The following is a 24,950-nucleotide window of genomic DNA, read 5'->3' as shown; positions in this document are numbered from 1 at the left end:
TAATCCATTGCCACAGGCATCCCCATTTAGTCCAAAAATTATTTTTTTGAATACCAATGCTGAATGACATAATATAATGGTGTGTGCTGGATTTTTTGGTACACTGAATCCGAATATCAATCTCGTTCCTGGAACTTACTACCTTGATTCGTACTACAAATATGTGCTCCCTTCTCACTATTTGATCGAAAAATTCAAAAAAGAAGTAATGGATTAAAAAAAACACCTTCTCCCTTTATCTGAAACTGTTTAAAAACCATCAAGTGAGGTATCTCGATGTCTCATTCATTTATTGATCACAAATCGAACAAGTTTCAACAATCCTATACCAACCACAATATCAATCGACTTTATGAAAAATCAAGCATTCGTATTTGTTTTACGATAATTTCTAATCCATCTTCTGAAAATATTTATATAAAGCTTCCTCGCCCTTTGAACACTCGGAGGATCTTTTTCATGCGAAGCCCGTAAATCCAAATGATGGGCAGCGTCAGGTACATCATAGACCACCACAGACGAAGGTGCATCTTTTGAAGTGACTCCTCCACTGGACCAAGGATCCAATAACCCATTACTACATTCAAAAAAAAAGAATTTGAAAAATTTGACGAAATAGAACATCGCTTATCGGGTGGTTCTTTTTACCTACCTAAATATTATATTTGATGCGTAACGTAAGTCTTTTCCACCATATTCTTTTTCGATAAATTTCTCTTTTAGTGTTACTCCATAATAATTGTGACATTGTTGGCTGATTTCTTTGAAATCCCAAGTCGATGGTTCGAACATATCAGTTACACCATTGCTACAGAAAGGCATGACAATTTCTGTGCAAGCCTTTGAAAAGGAAAAAAAAATGTTACCGATTAAAATTCTTTGAAGATTATTAAATTTAGTAGGTAAGTAATGTAGGTAATTTACTTGTACACCCCATGTTTTCGCATCAACACTACCATATGGGGCAGCTGTCCAATCCAAACATTTTGATTCTTTTTTATAATCCACGTAAACTGATATAGCTTTGTAAATCGCATTTAACAATGATTTATCATCCGCGAATGAGGAATCCAAATATTTACACATTTCCTATAATCAATCAAATAAATCGTTAAACAAATTTGGCGAGCAGGAGGGGTCCTCTTCGAAAACTGCAATTATAATGAATTGATCTCTTCAGATGAACTCTTGGAGATTCTTACCTTAACTGGATAGGCTGGCACAGGCATCAAGAACTCATTCGGATACGGATAATTCACCATTCCAACAGCCGAGTATACTTCAGTCAAAACACTTATGAGTTGATCAACACTGCTCTCTGATTCAAGTGGCTTACATAAATTCCAGTTTTTACTAATCCAAGTTCCATTGTCTAATGGAAGTCAATAAAGTATTTAAAAAATGGAATTTTTTAAAAGCAAATGATTTGGTATTAGGGGGGGGGGTACCTTGTTTAACATTTTTTCGTAAAGCACCCCAAGACTTTTTAATATTCTGAACGCATTGAGGACTGGTATCATTAAACACGTTGGTTAAAACCTTATTAAATCCGTCACAAGGTGACATGCCGGAGAAATAGAAAATTGGTGCTGACGATGCTAATGCTCTGAAAACATAAATCGATGAAATTTTTAATAGATTAGGTAGGTAGGTATTGAAATTGATTAATATAATTATTCTATTGTTTGAAGTTTTGAAATTATAGGTAGGTACCCTTCAATTACTGTAGGATATTTCATTTTCATCCATGCTGCCAACATCCCACCTAGTGATCCTCCAAAAGCGATTACAGGGTTGGATTGTGGGCCAGTATAATGTCTGCCACGTTTCTGATGATTTTTCACCTCGTGTATCACGTCGACGTAATCCGCCAAAACTTGATTACTGGTCAAGTAGGAATAATATTCGTACGGGTTGTTGGTAAGGTTACTCTAAAATTGAAAATTGATTTTATTGAAATGTTATTTCAGTAGGTACCTACATATCAGATATTGAAGCACATATTGTGTACTCCTTTTTGATACTTACATTTGAATCTGAAGGTATAAAGTCATTAATAGATGGCAGTGATCTTCCATAATAACGATGTTCGGCAAAAACAACCAGGGCGTTAAATTTTTCGGCAGTTTCCCAAAGGAATCCCTAGGATGCAAAAAAATCTTGAGCTATCAACTAAACTTTAGAATCTTATATTTACAACCTTTTTCAACACGTGTTTCTAAGACTCCAGTTTTATTCAATTCAAAACTGATTAATTTGATTTGTATTCTTTGAAAAAATTAATTTTCAACAATGCCACATGAGTGAGGTTTTCATGATAGGGAAATATACTCTTGTACATTACGTAGAATTAATTCACTTGTATAGATACCTAATCTAATTCTAGTGATTTGAACCTACAAATCAATGTTTTGTAGTTCATAATACTCGAGTTGAGTGTTCAAAGAGATAAAACTGGGGAAATTATTTTTAATTACCAAGAAATGAAATTGTAATATACATGTAGGTATCTGAGTGAAAGTCGTGTAGGCAGTAAAATATGTAGGTACATGTTCAATCAAAAATATGAATACCTATTTGAATATTTTCCTGGTAAAACGTCATGCGTAAGAGATTTCTAAAAAATAAATCAGATCAAAGAAGTAGGTAATGAGTAGGCAAAAAATTGAGTAGGTAGGTAGATTTTACAGGTAACACGTCAGTAAACGAATTTTTTGAAGTGGAGATGCGAAGAGGGCAATATTATTATTCGTTAAAATCATGATAATTACCTACTTGGAAATCAAAATAATAAAATAAAATCAAGAATAGCGATGGCATACCTAGTTACCTACCTTTATTTGCCCCTATTACGTAAAAATATTAAAAATGAGTAGGTATAGCCAAATAAATTTTTGAATACGCCAAAAAAATTTGTGCGTATATAAATGAATACCTACGCTATACCGACTGTAATACGATCTATTCAATATTAATCAAAGTATCTATCTGTTTATTGTCTTACTGTATTTTGAGCAAATAGTTCAATATCTCCTTCGTTTCCAACGTAGAAAAATATTGGACCATTGCTGGGTCTCCACTTATCGTCATTGATCAAATATCTCAATGGAAAGGTCTGGTTGTTGAAGAATGAAAAATGATCCAACTGCAGCAAATTAAGTAACAAATGAGTCGTAGGTATAACTACAATTAAAATACTTAAGTATTCGTAGACGATACCTATCCACCAAATCTTGTAAAAATTTGAAGACATTCAACATAAATTTTTAGCAACTTGAATAGCTTGGTGTAGGTAATAAGATGTTTTTTCAAGAGAAAAAACAACTGAAAAAATTGCACTTAAAATTATGTAAACTTTGATAAGAAAGAAAATGAAATCTTCACTGTTGAAAACTTGCTGTATGAATAAAAAGTCTACTTACTTGGGGTTATGACCCCAAATTAAAAAAAAAATTGATCTCAACAATGACTTTGAAATCCACTTTTAAAAATTCAAATGATTGTGCTTACCCAGGAAAAATTGTGTTGGATCCAATAAGATTCAAATTAATCCAAGTTTTAAGAAAATATTCAAATATTCAATTGGATCAGATTGGATCTACAGTTGAATTCTTGATTTGAATAACATGGCATAACATAATGACGCGATCCAAAAAGATCTAAATGGATTCGTTTGGATCTGTTTGGATTTGATCCAATTCAATCCCATCCAAGCCTATCAAAATGAACTTACCTATTTTAATCTGTTTGAATCGCGCCATTTTTTTAGATCAAATCGGATCGTAATTGAGATCTAATAAACTTTACTATAGATCGCATCCAATCTGATCCATTTGAATTCTAATTCCATCGTATACCGAACACAATTACGAGTATTTAAATCCAATTTGAGTCCAATTCGGTCTAAAACTTTCTACATTTTTTTTTTTTTTTTTTTTTTACAAAAAATTGTAGAATTCTTTATCATAAGGTTATCAAATCTTTAAAAATTTGGAAAAAAAGATCAATGTTTAACATTTTAAATATTTTTGATAAATTACTTGTAACGTTTTAGTAAATATTACCTACTGCTATTTTTTGGTAAAGTTTTGGTAGGTAATTCATGTTCATTTATTGTAAATTAAATTACCACAAAGTTATGGTAAATTACTGGTAATTTTTGGTAAATGTTTGATATTTTTTCAAGTTTTTATTTTTTAAGTCTGGCATAAGGTCAGAAAATATACTGAATTTTTTTGCGGATCAACGTCGAACGGATTTTGGTCTTGAAAATGTTGTACAAGTTCCTGGCGTAAAAAATACATTCATGTCAAAATATTTGCCTGGTTGGTAAATTACTGGCACATGATTTCTGTCTGGAAAGGCTTTAGGTAGGTGTAGGCACATAAAAATTTACAATTTTGAAATTTTCAATTTTTATTACTTCAGCTTACTTAGCTCACTAACTAACCATTTTTTTATTTCTCACAAAAACATCTATTTTGCTACTTTTTTTTTTTTTTTTACTGAAACACATTCTCTATTGAGCACGTTGGAGCGAAATTGTGCAGACATTTTTTGGCATATTTCAATCTGATGAATACAGGTTTGTACTTTTCTTCCTCAATTGTCAACAAAATATTGTTTGAATAGAATTTTTAAAAGATTTACCCTTCTCCTTCAAATGTTTCATCACATTTTTTAACCAACTGTGGCAAAACTCTACAGAGATTAGGAATTGAAAAATCGTAAACTGAAAGGCAATCAAAGAATTAGTCAGTTTTTTTCTCTTCGTCGTATATTTTCAACCACCCTGCTCATCTCTATTAATTAATTTCTCCGTCTTCAATTTACACCAATGACCTATTTGAATTTCCCCTCCTACCACATTCAAAATATCTACAGGTAGACTACTCACATTATACAAAAATTAATCAACTTACCGGTACATTAATATACTTAGTTTCATAGCTATACTTTCCATAGGAACACGAAACAAAACACAATCCAATTATCAACCCTGTTAAAAACATTTTTACAAATTTTCCTCAACGATCCTCACAACTGCTCGATATACAAGGTTGTCTTCGAATAAAATATAATTTATAATAACAACTGCAATCGTTCAGCAATAAGTACTCGAATTCTCTTACAAGTCTCATAGGAACACTTGTAAAAAAAAAAAGAAAAGAAAGAAAATAATCCGCAATTTTCTCTTTATTGATTTCGATAACAGCATGTTCTTCACTGCAGTGTCAATCAACATGAAGATGAAGTTACTAAACGACAACATCAAGTACCTTATTCATATTATACGAGTACATACCTACACCTAAGTATACATGTATTTTCGAAGAAATACACCACACAGTCATCGTGTTGAATGTCGAAATAGACATTTAGCTCATTAGTGACACTACCCCTAGATTAATCAACTACCTACCGAGTCGAGTCGAGTATTTCTACCTAATTTTTTTAGAATAAATATGTCACGCAAACGATACCAGGTAAAAATTTAATTAAATAAAGTAGGTAAAATCGAGTCGAATTACACTCGTGATTTTTTTTACCACCTTCATCAAAATTTATTATACCTACATGATGATTGTTTTCAAGTGTTTCAAACAATTTTTGTTCAAATTTTTATAATAATATTTGGAAAATTCTGAAATTTGATACAAAAAAAATTATTTATTGCATAAAAACAAGTTGTCAATCATGGTTTTTCAATTTCCAAATAATTTCTTTTTTTCGTGTCAAGATTGGCTTTCCAACTTGAACGTCGTAATTTTCAGAGTATTCCAGTTTTTTGCATTTACTTACTCTAACCTCATATTTTTCCATAGTAAATGCAAAAAATCCTTTGATAACATTAAAATATTTCAAAAAATTCAAAATCGACGCAACTCCCTGAAAGTACAGGCAAAGACCTAGGCAATCCTCCAACAGTCATTAAAATTCAATTTTTTAAAAAAATTTCACAAATACTCAAAAAAGACACTCTTACACTGTGTAGGTCACCGGAAATGGGTGTGATTAAAAATTGCGTCATTTCATGGTATGAATGATGGATCGAAAATTATTTTTTGTGTCAAATGGTGCTTGATAGTCTGTACTTATCACCTCCACCAGGTAAAAAAAATCAGAAATTCACTATGGTGACGTACAAGTCTCGATTTTGCAATTACCCCTCGTGAGATTTGTTTCCATCGGTTATTAAATATTAAAAAAAAAAAAAAATACACACACAATAAGTACCTAAGATTCTCACGTAATCTCCAACTACCAATTAAACCTTGCTCAACATCGTAAAAAAAAATACACACAACCCTGCAACGCTAACAATAAATAATTTATTTCAAAGTAAGTTAAAAGAAATTTTGACACACACTTTACCATTGTAACATGTTAACCTTATAATTAATAGCGTAATTTATAAATAAAAGCAACAAGAAAAACTCAACTGAATAGGTAAGTGTCATACATCTTTACATCTTGAAAAAAAAATAATAAGAAAAGTTTCCATCATCACGAAACCGCATAAACCGTCAAGCTGGATTAGAAAAAAAAAGGAAAAAAAATTGCGTAATATTGGAAGCAATATATTGCACAGTCTTTGCCATAATGAATTTCTCTACCTAATTGTTTCGTATTAAAAATTTTTAATCTACATAAAAAAAGGTATACTTCTCCAATAAATGCCTGAAAATGTTGACATTCAACTTATAACCTAATTGGTAAAATAATTTATCACTCGACACGCTACAAAACAGACTAGCCGCTTGTACAACTTCAATACAAAATACTCTGGTTGTTTGCGATACACGTGGATTGTTTCATTAAACGTAATTTTTTACATTGCAACATTGCGTAAAAGTAATTTGAAAATTTCTACCTTGTTTACGTAATTTCTATACGTTGCCCTAAAATACATACAATGATATTAATGGCGACACGTACTCGAGTAAAAAAAAAAGAGGAAATATTCAACAACGATAACAAACCTAAAATGAAAAAAAAGCCTAGAGTGTTTCAAAAAATATAAAACAGATACGTGCAAACGAGTTGACTAAAAAAAAAAAAAAAGGAAAATAAATAAATAAACAGGATATCACCGAAGGAAAAAAAATCGTATCAATCGGCTTAAAAATTATGGAATCGTTCAGACAGAATATGGATCACATCCTTGCTTATTTAAATTCTGGTTCGAAGATAAAAATCAAAAAAAAAAAAAAAAATTCAAAAAAAAAATACACTACATATTCTTAATAATAAGTATAATACTAATATTAATTTATAATTCATACTTCGAGTTGAGGATAGAATAAGAGCAAGGAGTACAGTGATGGGAACCGAAGAAGGGCAAGGGACGACAGGATGGGTAGCATCGAACGTCTAATCAAATCAATTCTCTAAATACGATAAAGGAGAAGGGACGAGGAGAAAAATAAATCAAATCGGCGGAATGATGATACTGTTACATAATCAACAACAGATATACAATATTTAAAAAAGGGGACCATTTTCCCTCGAAAAGAAAAGAAAGAAAAAACGAAACGAATAATAAATCTTTATCAAATGCACTCGACAGAGCAAAAATAAATTCGCTTATTGAGATCACTAATCAAAGCGAAAGCGTATAATGCTCCGAATTTGAAAAAAAAAACAACAAAAACAACAACGTAATAATTCGCCGATTTTTTTTCTCTTTTTAAAATATTTTCGGCGATAAATTATACTACTCGTAATTGTATATGTGATTAAAAACAAATAACAAGAGGAGAAAAATTTAATAAGTTACAACTAAAACGTCGAATGTAATCGCGCGCATGACACCTTTAAAATATTATTTTTTAATTACTTCTTTTAAGTACAGCAGAGAAAAAAAATATATAGTCGAAGAAAAATACAATAACCCATGGTAAATACTTCGCGTTGAAACGAAGGTAAAATTTACGGATACCGATGTACCGATCATTTTTATTCCGTATCCGCTTTCATACCTCGGACATTTCCGGTATTTCGTTGCTGTAATCAAATCATCATCGAAAAAAAAATTAGTAAAATGATTTATTGTTAAGTTTTTCAACGTGATTATATTACTATTTGGAGAAGGAGGGGAGGGGGGGGGTTAAAAATGCTCTTTCTAACGTACCCGATCTAATTCTTCTTTCGTTCTTTCTTCGATCCTTCGAATATCGTCCATGGTAAGTCCATGCCAATTATCCATCCAACAGAATACTTGTCTGAAAGTAGAATAAAATGTATGAATAATAATATGAAGTGAACATAAGCGATATAATTATAATTATCGGATTGACATTTTGTGCCTTTAAACACCGAAGTAGGCAACTCCAATAACTCTTCAAGTCAATCTGGAAGTGACGATGAGAAAATTCAATGCAGTTTCATAAAAAACATTTTTTTTTTGACATGATTGTGTTTTTTGCGCCGGGATAGTCTTCCCAAAATTTTTAAGACCGTAATTTGCGTGACGATAATTCTCCCTGATCTATTCGACGCTGACTTTTGAAAACTTGGAAAAAAAATTGCTCAATTCTTCGTGATATCTGACTTTTAAAAATTTGGAAAAAATATGCCATAAATCCTCGTCATTATGTTGGACTTTCAAGAACAAAAATGACTAATTTCTGGCACTTTGAAATTATGTTATATCATATTCTTTGACATTTTAATATTATTATATCTGACTTTCAAGAATTTGAAAAAAATTGCATTCAATTCCAAATATTACGTCAGACCTTTGAAAACTTGAAAAAATTACTTATCTTTTTGAATTTTTACTTGCATTAAAGTGGTCTTTCAGATACCACATCTGACTTATATGAACTTGAAATAAACTTACTAAATTACATGGGGGGGGGGGGGGGTCCGACAACAGGTGGACAGACGAACTAGAAAGGCCAGACAAACGGGTCAATGACCCTAAGAGAAGAGACAGGCAGACAGACGACCATGAGAGGCCAGACAGATAAGTCAGCGAGCTTAAGAAGCCGGGCAGACGGGTCAATGACCTTCAGAGACGAGACAAGCAGGTATATGACCTTGAAACGTTGGATAGATAGGTCTGTGACCTTGAGAGTCTAGCTAGACACACGAGTCAATGACCTTGAGAAGCCATACTGACGGGTCAATGATCTTAAGGGACCGGACTAGCTGACAGACCACCTTGGGATGGTAGACAAGTAGGTCAGTGACCTTAAGAACCCAGACACACCGGTCAATGACCTTAAGAGGCTAGAAAGATTGACAGACACACAACCTTGGCAAGTCAAACAGATCAGTCAATGATCTTACGAAGCAAGAAAGGCAGGCAGACGACCTGGGAAAGCCATAACATACAGGTCAACGACTTTTAAAGGCCAGACAACCTTGAGAAGCCAGACAGACAGGTCAATGACCTCAAGAGGACATACATGTAGGTCAGTTTTCCGGTTCGACTTCCAAAGAATCCAATATCAATAAAAAACCATCACGAAAAATGACTAAAATGCCATTTTGCATCTACGTACGATTACCTTAATCAATTTTGTAGTGATATTTTTATTTTTTCAGCGTCTTGAGGGCTCTCTTTAACCTGAGTAACCAAACACGTATTACAGGGTCCAATTTTTAAGGAAACACATCACCACAATAATGTTGAAAAATTTATACCGCAGCTGTAAATTCGTAAGCCATTTCCCAGTTATAGTATTCTGATTTATCCATGATTTTGAGGTCTTCTTTTCAATATGAGCAAGTATAAATATTAAATAATCATAAAGATGTTTTGGAGCGCAATTTTCATCAAAAAGGATCGTAAAAAATTGGGGGGGGGAATCAATTTCTTACTTGAAAAATTTCATTGGTTTATTTTTCAAGCACATTCTACTTTTCGTATGGTACATAAAAAGATTCACTTCCAACATGATCAACCCAAAGGTTTTTTGGGGCCCAATTTTTATTAAAACTTATCGCGAAAAATTACAACAAATTCGATTTTACAGCTACAATTTTGTACATCAAATCTTCGGCCGCATATTCGAATGTACCGATTAGTAGAATATAATAGAACCACAGGGGGTAAAAACTGTATCCGAATGTCCGAAGCGAAATGACCGCCAATGTCCCAAAAGGTGTATCCGAATGTCCGAAGTAAAAAAAACCTTGTGTGACTAGGGATTCCCAAACTATCTGGGTTTTGACGAATATGGAACCCAATGGAAAGTACAACTACATACATACCTTGCATGTAACATAAAAGTACTTAGATAAGCGTAAGGTCGATGAAGATGGGCTCATGAAAACCCAAAATGGATTTATGAGAGGCCCCACTCCCAATCCTGGAATTATGATCGACTGTATAGCCTAAGCCTTATTGCATTTTTACTTCAGGAAAATCAGGCTAAAAACCATTGAGAAGGCACAAAAATTTACTTTTTTACAGCTGAAAAGTCTAAACCCTTAAAAGGCATATCAAGGACCCCCTCAAAACGCACATGCAAATTTTCCAGCCTTCCAAGTAGATTTGTGATGTTTCTCTTCTCCGAATTGCTCTAAAAAGTTGATTTAGATTTTTTTGACCTTTATCGCCTGCTTTTGTTTCTCCCTCTCAAGAATTTGGACCTACCTCAATTTTTTAGCCAAAGTAATCTCCACTCATATTTTTCAAATCCAGCGTAAAATCACACAAAATATGAAATTCCTCTGACTATAAAGCTGAAATGTTCTTATAGTCCAAGAAGAGAGGGAGAGATGAAAAAAAAAATTGTTTAAAACGTATGTGCCTATAATCTTGATTGAGAACTGAAGAAAATTCTAAAATATCTTTCTTGATCTTACAATTACGAGTAGATCATTTCATGACTATTGGGTATACCTTTTCTCTGATATCTAACATTTGCCTATAGGCTAGTACGATTCATTTTAATGATTTCTAAATTTTCAAAACGTAAACCTAAATGTTCTTTCTCAATTTCAAAAATCAAAACAATTTCACAGGTAAGTTTTCAACTATTTTTTCAAATTTTTGAAATTGACAAAAATTATTTTAAAATTGGCACCACTGCCTAACAAAATATTTCCCTGGTTTCAGGAATGATATCTTTCTACAATTTAGCATGATTATTAATTAATGCGAAATATTTGCCAAGAAAAATTTGTTGAATTATGTACATTATATTCAACAGATGTACCTAGACCCACTTTAGAAACCCCTGTAAGCGAAGAAATCCAAACGGACATTCAGATACACTTTTTGGGACATTCGCGGTCATATTGCAACGGACATTCAGATACAGTTTTTACCCCCCATGGTTCTACTGATAACCACTAATCGGTACATTCGAATATGCACCGAAATCTTCTAGCCCTATTTTAGGTCCCTTTAGCGCTTTAAGGCCTTATTTCAATCTGAGTAACCAAAAGTGTATTTTAGAGATCTAAAAAAAAATTATTGAGCAGTTGAGTTGCAATTTTGTAAATAGTTTTTTAGTCATTTTTAAAAATTCTTTTAAAATCCACTTTTAGCATAAATGACAAAAAAAAAGCTTCTTTGGGACTTGATTTTTATTAAAACAATAATGAAAAATGACAAAAAATTGATTGTACGACTATAACTCGTCAGCTTGAAGGCAACAGAGATTTTGCCCAGAAAAAAAAAAGATTCTGGTACAATTCCCCGAATCCATTATCTCGACCAGACTGACATTTCCTGGAACAGTTATTTCTCCGAATTCCATTTCCGTAAATCCAATTCCTCGAATCCCATTTCCCCGAATCCGATCCTCCGCATTAAAATTACCCGAACGACTCTTCTTCCGAATGGTTTTTTTTTCTCAATTTGTATGCATCTTTGTGTATTTTATGTAGGAATCGCTTTTCCCTTCAAAGTAAGAAACTTGCCAAATTTTTTAAAATTCCAGGTAGGTACTTGATCCAAAACTTGGAAGTTTTTCTAAATTAAGAGTGGGTTAAAAACCTACTTTAATTGTGGATGAATGCATAAAAATTGTTTCCATTCTTTTTTGATGTGTTTTTTAAAAGGTTTTCAGGTGTTGAGCATATCAAAAATTTTCCAAAAAAGGGTGGGTTGTGGAATCATGGCTAGATTTTTGCATCATAATTTGATTGAACCTTTTAAAATTAAAAATATTTTTTCGGAACCAAAAAAGGATGCATTACACTTAATCAAAAAATTGAAATTGATAACAAAAAATACGCCCTGAGTCGTTTTTATCCTTCCTTTCCAGAGCTATGAGAACAATTTCGATCAGAGTTTCAACATCACATCCGATTATTTTTCCCTGGAATATAAAAGGTTTAAAATTTTTTCTATCAAATTTTGTGAGTTCGGGAAATTTTGTAAATTCGGGGAAACGAGATTCGAGGAATTAGATATTCGGAGAAATGTCCGTGTTCCGACTTCCGAGCCATCAGAACTTCAATAGTGATGCGGTAAATTGTATTTTTTTTTTTTTTTTTGGACATAATCGCCGTTACCTTTAAGGCGACGAACTTTGCAAAAGTTGAAAAAACCCCCTCACTCAATGAAAAAAACTCATTACAAAAAAATCAAAATTAAAAAAAATTCAATTTTCAATTTCAAACATCAAAAAAAGGTTAAATTTATTCAGTAGTCTTATTTTGACCTCTTTCTGACGTATTTCAAGAAAAAGTTGATGAAAATCGCATTCATAGCAAAAAAATTGTAATTCGTTTATTTTTTGAATTTTGATTTTTTTGTGATGAGTTTCTTTCATCGAGTGAAAGTTTTTTTCATATTTCTCAACGGATACGTAAACATAGGGGTCAAATGGGTTAACTTCACCAGTCAAAACATTTTTTCAAGTTTCAAATCAAAAAATCGCATTTTTTCGAAAACTTTCAATTTTTTTAAATTGACTTTACGACATGTGTAATGCCTAATGCCATCCCAATTTTTTAATATTTTTTTTCAGAATTTTTGAGAGTCAGAACGATATGAAAACTACGTTTTGAAACTTTTTGAGCTAATTTTTCGCACAAAAAAAGTGGCAACACTGATTTTTATGATATCACCAAAAAGCCTTTCTAAACACCTACCTATTGGAAAAAATCCATTTCGGTAGGTATCGCGGTTATCGAGTAATCCACTGCTGAAATGGATGATATTTCAAGTTCACTGAAAACTTTGACACCCCCTATCAGCCTTTAAAAAAGGGCTAGAGGGCTGCGATTTGCGTCATTGGTCATCCCTTCAGAAGATCTTTTCACAGAAAAAATGTCAAAAAAATCGCCGACTCCCCCCTCACCAGTTCTTGATCGAATTGACGTGGAACGACCCAACCGGCTGTAGGATTAGAAAATTGAACCTCGAAATTGCCACCTGAGATTACTCTTGTTCATTTCAAAAAGAGATTCAAAATGAAATGTGACAAAGAAAATGATCTTGATAAAATTTCAGAAAATTAATCATTTTTGGGAGGGGGGCGTAAAAACCTTTTTTAAACTTCAAAAAGTTAAGGACTTTGAATTTCGCCATTAGACAGCTGAAATTTTTACATGTGAGCCTCCTCAATTTTGAATGAAAAAACTCAAATTCGAATAAGAATCCACATAAAGTTACTTTGTTGATGAATTTCCGACATTTCATAAAACCATCCCTCAAATTCTCAATATCGGCAACCCCAACCAATAAATCATTGGAAACTACATATAAACAGAACACCCAGTATGAATAATATTGTAAAACGTAATACATTTTTGCTCACCTATGGAAAGTGGTAAATAACCGTCTTTCTGATCTTTGAATAATATTTTCTACTCTAGTCTGCAATCCGAACCATTTGAATTCAGCAGTAACTAATTTATAACAGGTCATAACCGGATCCACCTGCAAAAATCCATTAAAATAATATTAATTTCAAACACTCGCACTTCTCGACTAATCGATAAAATCCGCACACGAGTAAAAATACCTACCCTTTCGATCCAATTGCCAACCAAAGGCCCTCGGTTGGTTTTTTTACTTTTGAATAAAGACGGATCTTCATCCCTTTTATAATCATTCGGAGCGACTGTATCGTTACTAATATCAATATGAACTATTTCTCTTTGTTTTAATTTATCTTGTGGCAACTCGTGAACCTAGGTTAAGGACAGAAAAGTATTATAACGAGTACTTCGTACAAATAGACTAAAATTCTTTTTCCAAAAAAAGTATAAGCGTAAATGAAAAAGCGATTAGATGATGAAAAAAAAAATGAAAACCGCGCTAGCGATATTATTATTCCAAGCGTAGGTGTACAAAATCTTACATTTTCCTGTTCTCCTCTGTCGGCTATATGAAAAGACTCGACAACAATTTTGAAATTTTCTTTCATATAACCGGGATTCTATATGTACGATTCGGAATGGCAATCAATATGTGTATGTGTGTGAGAGGCAGACAGACAGAGAATATATATGTGCGTGTGAGTTAATCGTATCAGCCACAATGAACACAACCAATCACCGAAAACAAACACCGAGAAAAAGAGAGAAAAAAAAAAGCAAACGTAAAGATAGAGAAACAGTAAGAAATACCACAATGTGTTAAAACGTACAAAATACAAAATGAAATTAAAAATTAGCTCGTAGGTATAAGAGTACGTAAAGTCCTAAGGGGATGGGGACTTGTTAGTGAGAGTGAGACTCGTCTAGCTATATTTTTCTTCTACCCCCTCCCCCCATCCAAAATGATACACGGTGTGCTTTTTCACATATAAGAAAAATCCTTTCGAAAGGTTGGCTTTTCGACCCCGTAAACCCATCGGGGTACAGGGTACACGTTATTAATCCGTTACAAACACCGACATCGTCAACCCCTCTAATACGGTGTCTTTGAATAATCTCGTTAAACTAATTTGTAAGCGTAATTATACGCGTCGTATGGGCCTACTACTCGTACACACAGCCTATATAATATTTCGTCGACGAAAAATTAATATAAACGTTACGAAACTAACTCCCCTAATCGCCAGATTGCGTCTTTCTCGTATACACGACCGTCAAACTATACAGCCAGGATGGCATAATAATATCGTAAAATTTGTGTACGACACCCACTATAAGTTATGAGGTAACGATTGTCGCTCTATTATCGCTAATTATATCCCAATGTCGCTTTGGTACGTAATTTTCAAATACAATATTTACGCGTGAAAATTAATCGGATACACAAAAAAGAAGGCGGCAACTGATAAAATTTTAATCGGTTTTTTATTTCCCTATCATTTCACGAGCCATTGCCAAAAACAATTCGAAATTATCGAGATACCATTTTTCCGTCGTACACGAGTAAAGCTTCGCATATACCGAACGAAAAACGCTGGAAAACCAACCTATAAATAGAAATATTCCTGCGGTTCCAAATTTCCCAAAAGGGTTTCTTAAAAATTAATAAACTCTGCGCAAAAAATTACCCACCTCTCTTACCACTTCAAAGTGAAACCTACATAACTACCATAGCTAAAAATAAAATCATATACTCGTACATACAGTATATATACTTGAGAAACATGAAGTATTCGATAAAAATCGATTGCGATATTCGACGATGAAAAAAATTTTCACCGAGCCATAGAGACAGGCAGAGAGAGAGACAAGAGACCCGCCAGCAAAAGTTGGTATTTCGAGAGAATTATGCTCCTTCGAACTTTCAAGGTAGGCAAACATACGTGTACATTTTATTACGATTTTATGCTAATTGATGACATTTTATCAAGTTTCCCGTTTCAAAATGGATGAACAGTTCGCTACATGTTGTGATAAAATCTCGGTAATAATTCTATTTTACGGAATTACCCATCCATCCGTCGTATTAAATCGACCACGTTTTTTTGATATGGTTACGCATCGTAAAATTTTACAAGCAGATATACCACAGCGATATAATTCAAAATGACCATTATCGAATCGCGGATAGAAATCGATTAATCGTTACTTTTTATGAATTGAAGTAGGTCCACCATGTACCTACCTTCAGCTACCATACTCGTTACAAAGCTGAGGTCGAGCATTTTCGAATTTAAAACAGTTTTTCGATTGAATCGATTACAACACATTGAGAAATTATTAGGTAATTGAAAAATACCAGTAAAACATTAATCGAGAAGCATTTGTTCATCGAGTCTTCGAAATTCAATGAGTAAAAAAATTGAGTAATCGAACAAAGTTCATTTTGAAAACTTGATTAAATAAACTTGATAATATCGTTACTCGAATCGATTATCGACTAATTGTACTGATAGAAGTTTTTTCTAACTTTCCAAAATCTTGTCACTGAAAAATCGATTACCAAAAATCAATAAATCGAACAAAATCGATTCCAAAAAATCGGTAATCGTCGTTACTTGAATCGATTATCGACTAATTATACTTATAAAATTTTCCCCCCATTTTTCCAAAATCTTATCACTGAAAAATTGATTACCACAAATCAATGATTCGAAAGTCGATTCAAAAAAATCGATAATCGTTGTTACTCGAAATCGATTATCGACTAATTGTACTGATAAAAATTTTTACCCCATTTTTCCAAAACCTTGTCACTGAAAAATCGATTACCAAAAATCAATGATTCGAAAAGTCGATTCAAAAAAATCGATAATCGTTGTTACTCGAAATCGATTATCGACTAATTGTACTGATAAAAATTTTTACCCCATTTTTCCAAAACCTTGTCACTGAAAAATCGATTACCAAAAATCAATGATTCGAAAAGTCGATTCAAAAAAATCGATAATCGTTGTTACTCGAAATCGATTATCGACCAAGTGTACCGATAAAAATCCCCCCCCCAGTTATCCAAAATCTTGCCATTGAAAAACCGATTACTAAAAATCAATAAATCGAACAAAGTCGATTAAAAAAAATCGATAATCGAAAATATTAAATCGATTATTTAAGATGCGAACAAATCGATAGCACCCTAATCATAAACTCACAAATGAGTATAAAAGATCGATTCCATAAATGTAGTAGAAGAATAAACAACCAAAAATAATGGTGATCAAACCCATACAGGGTTTGGGGGCGGGGGTCATTTTACAGTCTTTACTAAAAAATCACATTCTATTTCTGGCATTAGGTTCTCCGATTTTGCTTGCTCACAATTCATTTTGTGGGTTCTGCCAAAGAGGTAGGTCAGAGCACTATCATAATTTCTCCCCTGACCCCCTCCCCCTTGAAGAAAGGATCTAAAGTTTGTTTTCTGATTTTTTGTCAATTTAGACTATTTAGTATTTAGAGCAACAAAGTGAGAATTTTGCAATTTCTGGCAAAAGACGAACTTTTGACAATTTCAGAAATAGAATAAAGGGCTTATTTTTAGTACGTAATGTCTGTAAAAAAGCGAAACATCAGAATGAATTTGTGGAAAAAGGAGTGAGACTTTTTAGAATTTTTTGCAAAAAAAACACAACTTTTAGTAATTCTTGGCAAAAAATGAGACTTCTTGGGATTTTATGAAGGCAAACAAGACTGAAAGTAATTTTACCAAAAAGCAGGGTGTCTTGACAATTTTGCTAAAAAATGAAAATTTCTGACACTAAATTTGCAAAATGCACGATTTTTACAATTTTGGCAAAAAAGGCCTTTTTGGAAATTTTTGAGAAAAGGCGAGACTGGAAAATTTTCTGGAAAAAAAGGACTTGATAGAATTTTTGTTAAAAATAAAGACTGACAATTTTAGCAAAAAACAAAACTTTTTGGCAAAAAAGTTGTGCTATTCTGCAACCTTCTGATAAAAAGCGGAACGTTTTATTAATTTTTGAAAAAAATCTCAAATTCGGAGAGCTCAATTTTTGGGGAGAAGAGAGTAATTTTTCTGAAATTGGTAAAAAGCGAGATGCTTTGTCAATTTCTTGTAAAAGGCAATCAATTTTTTGCAAAAAGCAAGTTGTATTAAAATTTTTTTGCAAGCTACAATTTTTCGGAATTTTAAGCAAGAAATGAAGGTTTTTGGAAACTTTGAGAAAGAGGGAAATGCTGCAATGGTTGCACTTCAAAAATTTTCAATTTTTATGCCAGGATTTTTCGAAAAAATCCTTTTTTAAGGAATATTCATCTCCCTAGTAGAAAACATCGGCCTCACAAACCAAATCTAGCCCCCCCCCCCTTACGGGTGTAATAATCTTGTAATTATAAACACCCCCAAACAAAAAAAAAAAAAAAAAAACTTCTATTCATCCAAAAATTTTTTGAAAATTTCGTTCATTTCGTTTTTTGATTTTTTTTTTAATTTGGGGAAGGAGCATTCGAATTTTCGAAAAAAGCCACCGACTTCTCCTTTACTCAATTTTTATATCATTTTTCAAATTTTGGAGGGCTGCACATTGTCTCTATAATTTTTTCAATATTTTTGAGGCGGACGTTACTGAAAGGAGGAGGAGGTTAAAATCAAAAAATTAATTCAAAATCTGAGATCACTACCTCTAAAAATTCATTGAAGTACATACATACAAATCATGCAAGTTTTCGATTTTATGAAATTTGTAATTTTACTGTGGTGAAAATTGAAAAATCTGAACATTCACCACATCATAAGTAAGTAGCTGATTTTTAATATTTTCTGAGTATTCAAAAATTTTCCAAAAATCCAAAAATGAACATTTTAGCTTTTGAAATTTTCATTGTCTTCGTCGGTGTGGAATGGCTCACTTGAAAATTGAAATACGCTCTTAAAATGAACCAATTGGCGTCTGGATTCAAAATTGTTCATTTTGTTTCATTTTTTGTTCAAATTTTGAAGTTTGATGGACCTCCATCTGAAGAGAAAAGAGGAGCAGAATGATCAAGTAGTCCACTGAAAAAACTCTCTCGTATAATAGGTAAAAAGATTCAACGAAGGACAAGTATTATTTAGAGATTTTCTCACAAAATTATGGCCTTAAAGACTTCAAAAAATAGGAAAGATAACGGTTAAAGATTGATTTGATTTCTCTCTTTTGAACCCTAAACGTGCTTTTTTTCATGTCATTGGGTTATTTTTCATACATACAGTCGCATGAAAAATGTAAAAATGAAGCTATGGCAGATTTGAGCGTATTTTTACGAAGGTCACATGAGTGTTCCTATACTCGTTGTCTACATTCTCATCATGTTGAAAAAGGTTTTAAAATATAGATATTTCAAAAAAAAAAAAAAAAAGGTGACAAGCTTCTTGCAGATCTGAGAATCTTGAAATTCGATATTCGTTTTATTCATCATTTATTTATTTATTTATTTATTTTGGTTGCAAGTCGTTCGATTTCAGTTCATTACCAAGATGATTTAATTACCTTAATTTTATCAACTTAAAAACTTCCAACACTTTGAATGAAATATGAAAATTACATTTAAAAAAAATGCCAAGTAAACATTTGTAGCGTTCTTGTACCCAGCATTGGTACTCGTGTTTCATAAAATTCGCTTATTTTTTCATTTTTTCATTTTTTTTTTTTTTACAAAAAATGTCAAAATTGCAAGAAGTTTTAAAATTTTTTCACAAGTAACTTACATTTTTTAAATAAAAAATCTAGTCCAGTAATTTGGGCTTGGACGTATTTAAATTAAACCCCAGATTATCGTATTGTTCCTAAGGGATTAAAATCAGACCACTACAGCTACGAGTACGTAGCCAAGCGTTAAATCTCAGTACCTACGCACGAGTACGAAGTACCTACTTATAACCGGAAAATTTTTTCACCAAAACTTGTAATTGAAAAAATGTTTTTCCGCGAAACGGTATTTTTTGACGTAACGAAAATGATAATTGACAACATTGAACCACCAACATAAACGGTTTAATCATCAGAGATCTGGTAATACTTGTCGTGAGCCGTGTAAAAGGTCATTATAATTTTGCTTACGTTCGATATTTCAAACGCCGCGGCGAGAAACTTTGAAACGTTGTGGTCTGCAGCGTTAAATTTAGGTTACGTTTTTTCTTCCTTTTTTTTTTTTTTTCATTTTGCTACCTTTTTTCCCATCTCTGTCTTTTCACGTTGTTGTAGGCGTAAATATAGTGTAGAAAAGGTTGAGAATATGTTTATTTGAAAACTTTTTGGTCGACTTTTCCGCTTTTTGATCGAGAAAATAAGGAAGCGCCTACTTTAAAAAGTCTATGCTATGGAAGGTTGTCTTGTCTACGTAGTACGTTTTACACGTAAAAAAGCAACTATGTAATTACAAAATATGGCCCGGATATTTTGAAAATTGTTGTTTTTGATGAAGCGTAATGTTAAATCGACGAATTTATTATGATCCAAAGCAAAACCGTAACCAAAATAAATGACATGTTCGAGTGTTTTTCCAGTTAATGTAAATCTACGTAATTGGGATTGAAAAAAAATGACATTATAATGTATATTATGTGAATTAATAATACTGCGAATCGATTTACTAAAGTATGTGGGTTGTCTATACGCAATATGACCCTTCCTTCTCTATCATAAAACCATAAATGTACGTATTTTCCTTGTTTGAGGATAAATTTACCATTTTTTTGGATCGTTTTGAAGGAGAATAATAATTTTTTCGAATCCTTCGTTTTATTCTGTGTACTTCTCAAGTTGACTCAACAGACACGATTTAAAAGAACTGTGACTCGACTGCTTTTTGCGGAATTTTTTATCGATATTATGAATTAAAAATTGCTTCATTCATTATACGTATGAGCAAATGCTTACTTAGAGAACCATTTGAACTGACATTCTCGGATTTAAACGAAACCAAGCTAAATGGAAAGAGCATAAATCCTAAAACTCTCCTGATCAAATTTTCAGCCCTCAAAGTTCATTTTTGGATTTTTTTTTTGAAAATTCTTGAAAATTTGAAAAAATCTTGCTCAAGGACGAGTTTTAAAAACTTTTTCATAATTTTTATTTCATGAAAAAATTTGAAAATCACCCTTAAAACAGCATTTTTAAATTTTCAAAAATTAGTCAAAAATCCAAAAATGAACTTCAGAATCTGAAATTTTGGTCAAGGGGGTTTTAAGACACGATCTTTCGATCTAGCTGGGTTTTGTTCAAATCAGAGAGTGTAAGTTCAAAACGTTCCCTCGAAAGCTGGAAAAAAGAGTACTGTAGGGTGTTTCAAGCTATATAGAAAAAAAAGCTCACTTATTCATAATGCAACCAAAACGGCGTGCCAACCTCAATTTTGGACTTCGGTCAAATTTTCAAGGAAAAATTTTTAAAAATCATGTTGCATGTCCTTTGTAGTGTTTACAATCTTCACAATTTGTCTGAAAATTCCAAAATTCTGGTGAACTTTTTTTTCAGTTCTTAAAAGTGCTAATTGCGAATTTTGACTTATTTTTTTAATACAAATTCCTAATAACTTCATAATAATCGCCAATATTTAAAAAATTGCGAAATATGAGCGACGTAAAATTTGATGGGGATTTAAAGGTATTAAATTGAGGTTAAAAAAGCATAGGAAAATTTTCCCATGACAACAGGTAAGTTTGGAGTATCAACTTTTCAAAGCTTAAAAATTAGCACGATCCTTCCTCATTTCCTCTCCTATGTAAAAGTGTCGCAGTTTGTATCAGCAAACTGGCAGTTGGTAAATAGGCCTCGAAGATGCTAAAAAAAATCAACACGTGGTCTAACTTTGAAACCGAAGGGAATACAAAGATAATTTATTAAAAAGCAAGTTAATTAAGTGGACTGCTACATAAGCGGCAACTAGCAACCAGCAACTGGCAACTTGGCAACCAAATCAAAAAATTTTGATTTGGTTGCTAGTTCCAGCCAATAACCGAGCAACTTCTTATCATTTTCGTTCCACTGACGCGAAACGAAGTTGCTAAGTTGCCGAGTTGCCGCTTATGTAGCAGTCCACTAAGAAACCTTCGTTCAGTTTTTACCTATGTTCGTATTTTAAAGCCACCATCGAGGTAAAAAAGATGCGAAAATAAAAATAAATAATTCAAAACCAAGTTATCAACATTTTTGATTCTTTCATAATGAAAGTTGAACAAAAAAGTATATTAATCTGGGTCTTTTTTTTAATGGAAAGGTCGTTATAAAAACACTTTTCTGTTTTCTGGCTTCCCGTTAAAAGTAACCATTTTACTTGAAAGATTAATTACACAGTTGATCGTCTGATTTGAAAATTTATACCTATTAAATAATCGATGATACGTAGTTTACAGTTCATCGAATAATAAAAATAGGCTTTCATATCACAAAACTTTTTTCTGTTTGACTTGAAAACTAATATCAAAATCTACATATATTAGAGAAAGACTTCTTTTAAATTTTTTTCAACTTCTTAGTATATTACCATATTTCCACTTCAAACTAGAAAAAGACAAAATGCATTAAGTAGGTACATAAAGTTTTTTCAATATTATTTTTTTCGAAGAATTTTTTCAACACAATAGTGAATCCTTAATCTACCTTCGAGACACTCAAAAATTTGGCAATTGATCTTTCGCAACCACCAAAACCAGAAAATTGTAATGTACGATAGCGAGTTTCAATTTAATCGTACGGATTCCCTGCAGTCATTCCAACCGTAATTTCTCCTATTTTAGACAAGAAACAGTATGTACAATTAATTGCTTCAAATTAGACCGAGGAAAGTTCAATGCTATAGTTTGAAACCTTCAAAACCCCATCACTGTAAACTAAAGAAAACACAAGGTTAATACATTAATTCGGATACGCTGGCAAATATTTCGCTAATTTTACTACACTCGATTGCAATTTACAATACACGTACAGATATACGAGTACATCCCACAATACTGACCAAAAAATGTAAAAAAGTGACAATTTTTCGCGTTTAATTTCGTTCTACATACGTTCCTTATCAAATTTTTCTATACCTGCAATTTTATGCTGTAGCTCGCGAATATTCGATCAATTTCGCCACATAATATACGAGTATTCGACGACCCTTTACCATAGCAAACTGAAAACCTCCGCGTTGTAAAACAGTGATATTGCTCTTCCTTCCGGTGCACGTAGATTTTGCAATTTCATCTCACATTCTTCCCTTTCTCCATCTGCCTTGCTTGTACTCTTCGACGCTAAATTGGAATAACTCCATAATTTGAGAAAGCATTTCAGTAACTCGGGTTTATTACAACATACCAAGTTACCAAACCAACCGACTAATAAAACGATTCCTAGTATAATATAACGAGAGTCATTTCGCTCTCTCGCCAATCAGCTATCAACTCGTATGGTATAGTGTTGGTATGGTACTTTTTGATTCACTTGTTGTACAAACCGATATCTGCGAGTGAGTCATTACAAATTTCGAACTTAATGAGCCAGTCGCTTTTATACTTAGTTTATATAGAAAACAAGCCCTCCGACGACGTATAAATTCATATAAAACAAGTCCGGTAACCTAAAGCCAGAGCGACGTTAATATTATCGTCGTCTTGACATTAGACAAGGCCAACGATTCGCGTTTTGCGGTCGAATACCGCGATTCGAACCGAAACGACGTGTAACGGATTAAAACGTCCCTGTTTTTAGCCTTCGTATGCATGTACATTTCATAGGTATACATTCACATGATGAAAAATACCCCACTTTGATGACGATATCATATAGCCAGAATAATATGAAAAATATCCATCCAAGTAAGTGGAACCATTCAACAAACACACCGAAAGATATGTACGAGACCAAAAGCAATCACCAAACAGAATGAATGAAAATGAGTGAAAAAAAGTTGAAAAAGAAAAAAAATCATTCGAGAGTAAAACTGATAAAATGTCTTTACTCTGGGCTCAAAAAAACCAATCGTGGAATCAGTATTGTTCATTATTTGCATACCTTGAAAAGAAATATTAGTAGGTAATAGAAAAATCTGTCCATCAATCTTTTCACTTCATGTACATTATAAATGGTTTGTTTTGAGGAGAAAAATCTGCATCAATGCAAAATTGATAAGAATGGGGGCTTAGGAAGGGGAGGGGAGGGATTTTGAAAAAATTACGCACCAGAGTAGATCAAAAAAGTAGTTCTTAGGAAAATTAGAAGAAAATAACGAAAGTGGAGCAAAGATGGAAAGAAGAAGTGAAAAAACACTGATAATATAAACTTAAACCTTAGATTTAAATATACATAAATCTGAAGCCATCATTTTTCACAAATTTCTGAATTTTCATAAAATTTGAACCAAAAATTTGAAACCTAGATTCAAAACTGAGCATCACACAGAAAAAATGTACTGATAACATGCTGATTACCTGCGAAATTGTATAGAAAAAAAACGTATTCAAATTTAAACCAGTTTTTGACCATCAAACTCCGGCGAAGTATACATTAACAGCGAGTCATACACCGAATTTGAAGCAACCTTTTAATTTTTGCAAATCGCAACTACCTACTTCTCCACCCAAAAAATTTCTTTTCACTTTGGAAGAATTTTCAAACGAATTTTGAATAATTTTTTTTCTAATTTTTAAGAAATTCTAAATTTTTAAGGCGGTGCGAAGAGGCTGAAAATGGTTTTAAAAAGTCAAAATATGTAGTAATCAATCAGAAAGAAATAAGAAATTGTGCACTTCCAAAACTAATCAGCGGAACAATATTCAAAAGGAGTAAATCTATACGTTTCGTGTATTTCGACCTAGAAAAATTTTGTATCATGTCTCTACTCCTCCGAATTGACTCGAAGAACTGAAATTTGATACGTTCCTTAAGGAAATGGCCTGAATATGCGTTTTGTGGAGTTTCAACTTTCCAACTCTTCCTCAAATCTTCCTAGAAACAAAGTTTTAGAATTCGGTATGGTAATTACTAAATCCTCCGCAAAATCGGCTAGAGGATTGAAATTTAAAATGTAGGTATACATTAGAAGGACATCCTAGAAGTTTCAACCTTTCAACTCCTTCGCACTCCCTCCCATGTACAGAAAAGTGGATTTAGATGCCTTTAATAACATGAAGTTTTCAATTTCCTGTCTACATGGGAGCCCCACCCCATACAAATTAC

At 32.6% G+C, this 24,950-nt stretch overlaps 2 protein-coding genes across 5 annotated transcripts in view; both read right to left on the bottom strand.

Moving 5' to 3' along the window:
- Nucleotides 1–273: 273 nt before the first annotated feature.
- On the bottom strand, nt 274–5,129 carry LOC135847696 (lysosomal Pro-X carboxypeptidase-like). Its single transcript, XM_065367358.1, has 9 exons — nt 4,923–5,129; nt 3,005–3,145; nt 2,029–2,142; nt 1,714–1,931; nt 1,449–1,606; nt 1,203–1,372; nt 925–1,089; nt 653–840; nt 274–577 (listed from the first exon to the last, which is right to left on the bottom strand). Exons 1-9 carry the CDS (start codon nt 5,010–5,012, stop codon nt 361–363), a joined length of 1,461 nt encoding a protein of 486 aa, XP_065223430.1. The 5' UTR covers nt 5,013–5,129; the 3' UTR covers nt 274–360.
- Nucleotides 5,130–7,750: 2,621 nt separating this feature from the next.
- The window catches only part of vib (phosphatidylinositol transfer protein vib), a 36,618-nt gene continuing 19,418 nt past the window's right edge, over nt 7,751–24,950 (bottom strand). For 2 of the 4 annotated variants that reach the window (XM_065367363.1, XM_065367366.1), the window contains 5 exons: nt 14,277–14,354; nt 13,942–14,106; nt 13,731–13,852; nt 8,135–8,225; nt 7,751–8,007 (listed from right to left, as the gene is read on the bottom strand). In XM_065367363.1, coding sequence (XP_065223435.1) covers nt 7,960–8,007; nt 8,135–8,225; nt 13,731–13,852; nt 13,942–14,106; nt 14,277–14,354 — 504 coding nt within the window. In that variant the 3' untranslated portion in view covers nt 7,751–7,959. The remainder of the gene's footprint in view (nt 8,008–8,134; nt 8,226–13,730; nt 13,853–13,941; nt 14,107–14,276; nt 14,355–24,950) is intronic. The other 2 variants (XM_065367364.1, XM_065367365.1) reach the window with 1 other exon arrangement.

This window comes from Planococcus citri, chromosome 5 (genome assembly GCF_950023065.1).
Source record: "Planococcus citri chromosome 5, ihPlaCitr1.1, whole genome shotgun sequence".
Classification (NCBI taxonomy): Eukaryota; Metazoa; Arthropoda; class Insecta; order Hemiptera; family Pseudococcidae; genus Planococcus; species Planococcus citri.
The sequence above is the reverse complement of the archived record's forward strand: the minus strand, read 5'-3'. Positions and strand labels throughout refer to the sequence as shown.

Bases quoted from the DNA above. Each gene is read 5' to 3' on its own strand.
- LOC135847696 (XM_065367358.1), bottom strand. From the start codon at position 5,012: ATGTTTTTAACAGGGTTGATAATTGGATTGTGTTTTGTTTCGTGTTCC. The intron at 1,090-1,202 runs GTAAGAATCTCC...GATTGATTATAG, and splicing joins TGCCAGCCTATCCAGTTAAG to GAAATGTGTAAATATTTGGA. The intron at 578-652 runs GTAGGTAAAAAG...TTTTGAATGTAG, and splicing joins GCATCAAATATAATATTTAG to TAATGGGTTATTGGATCCTT.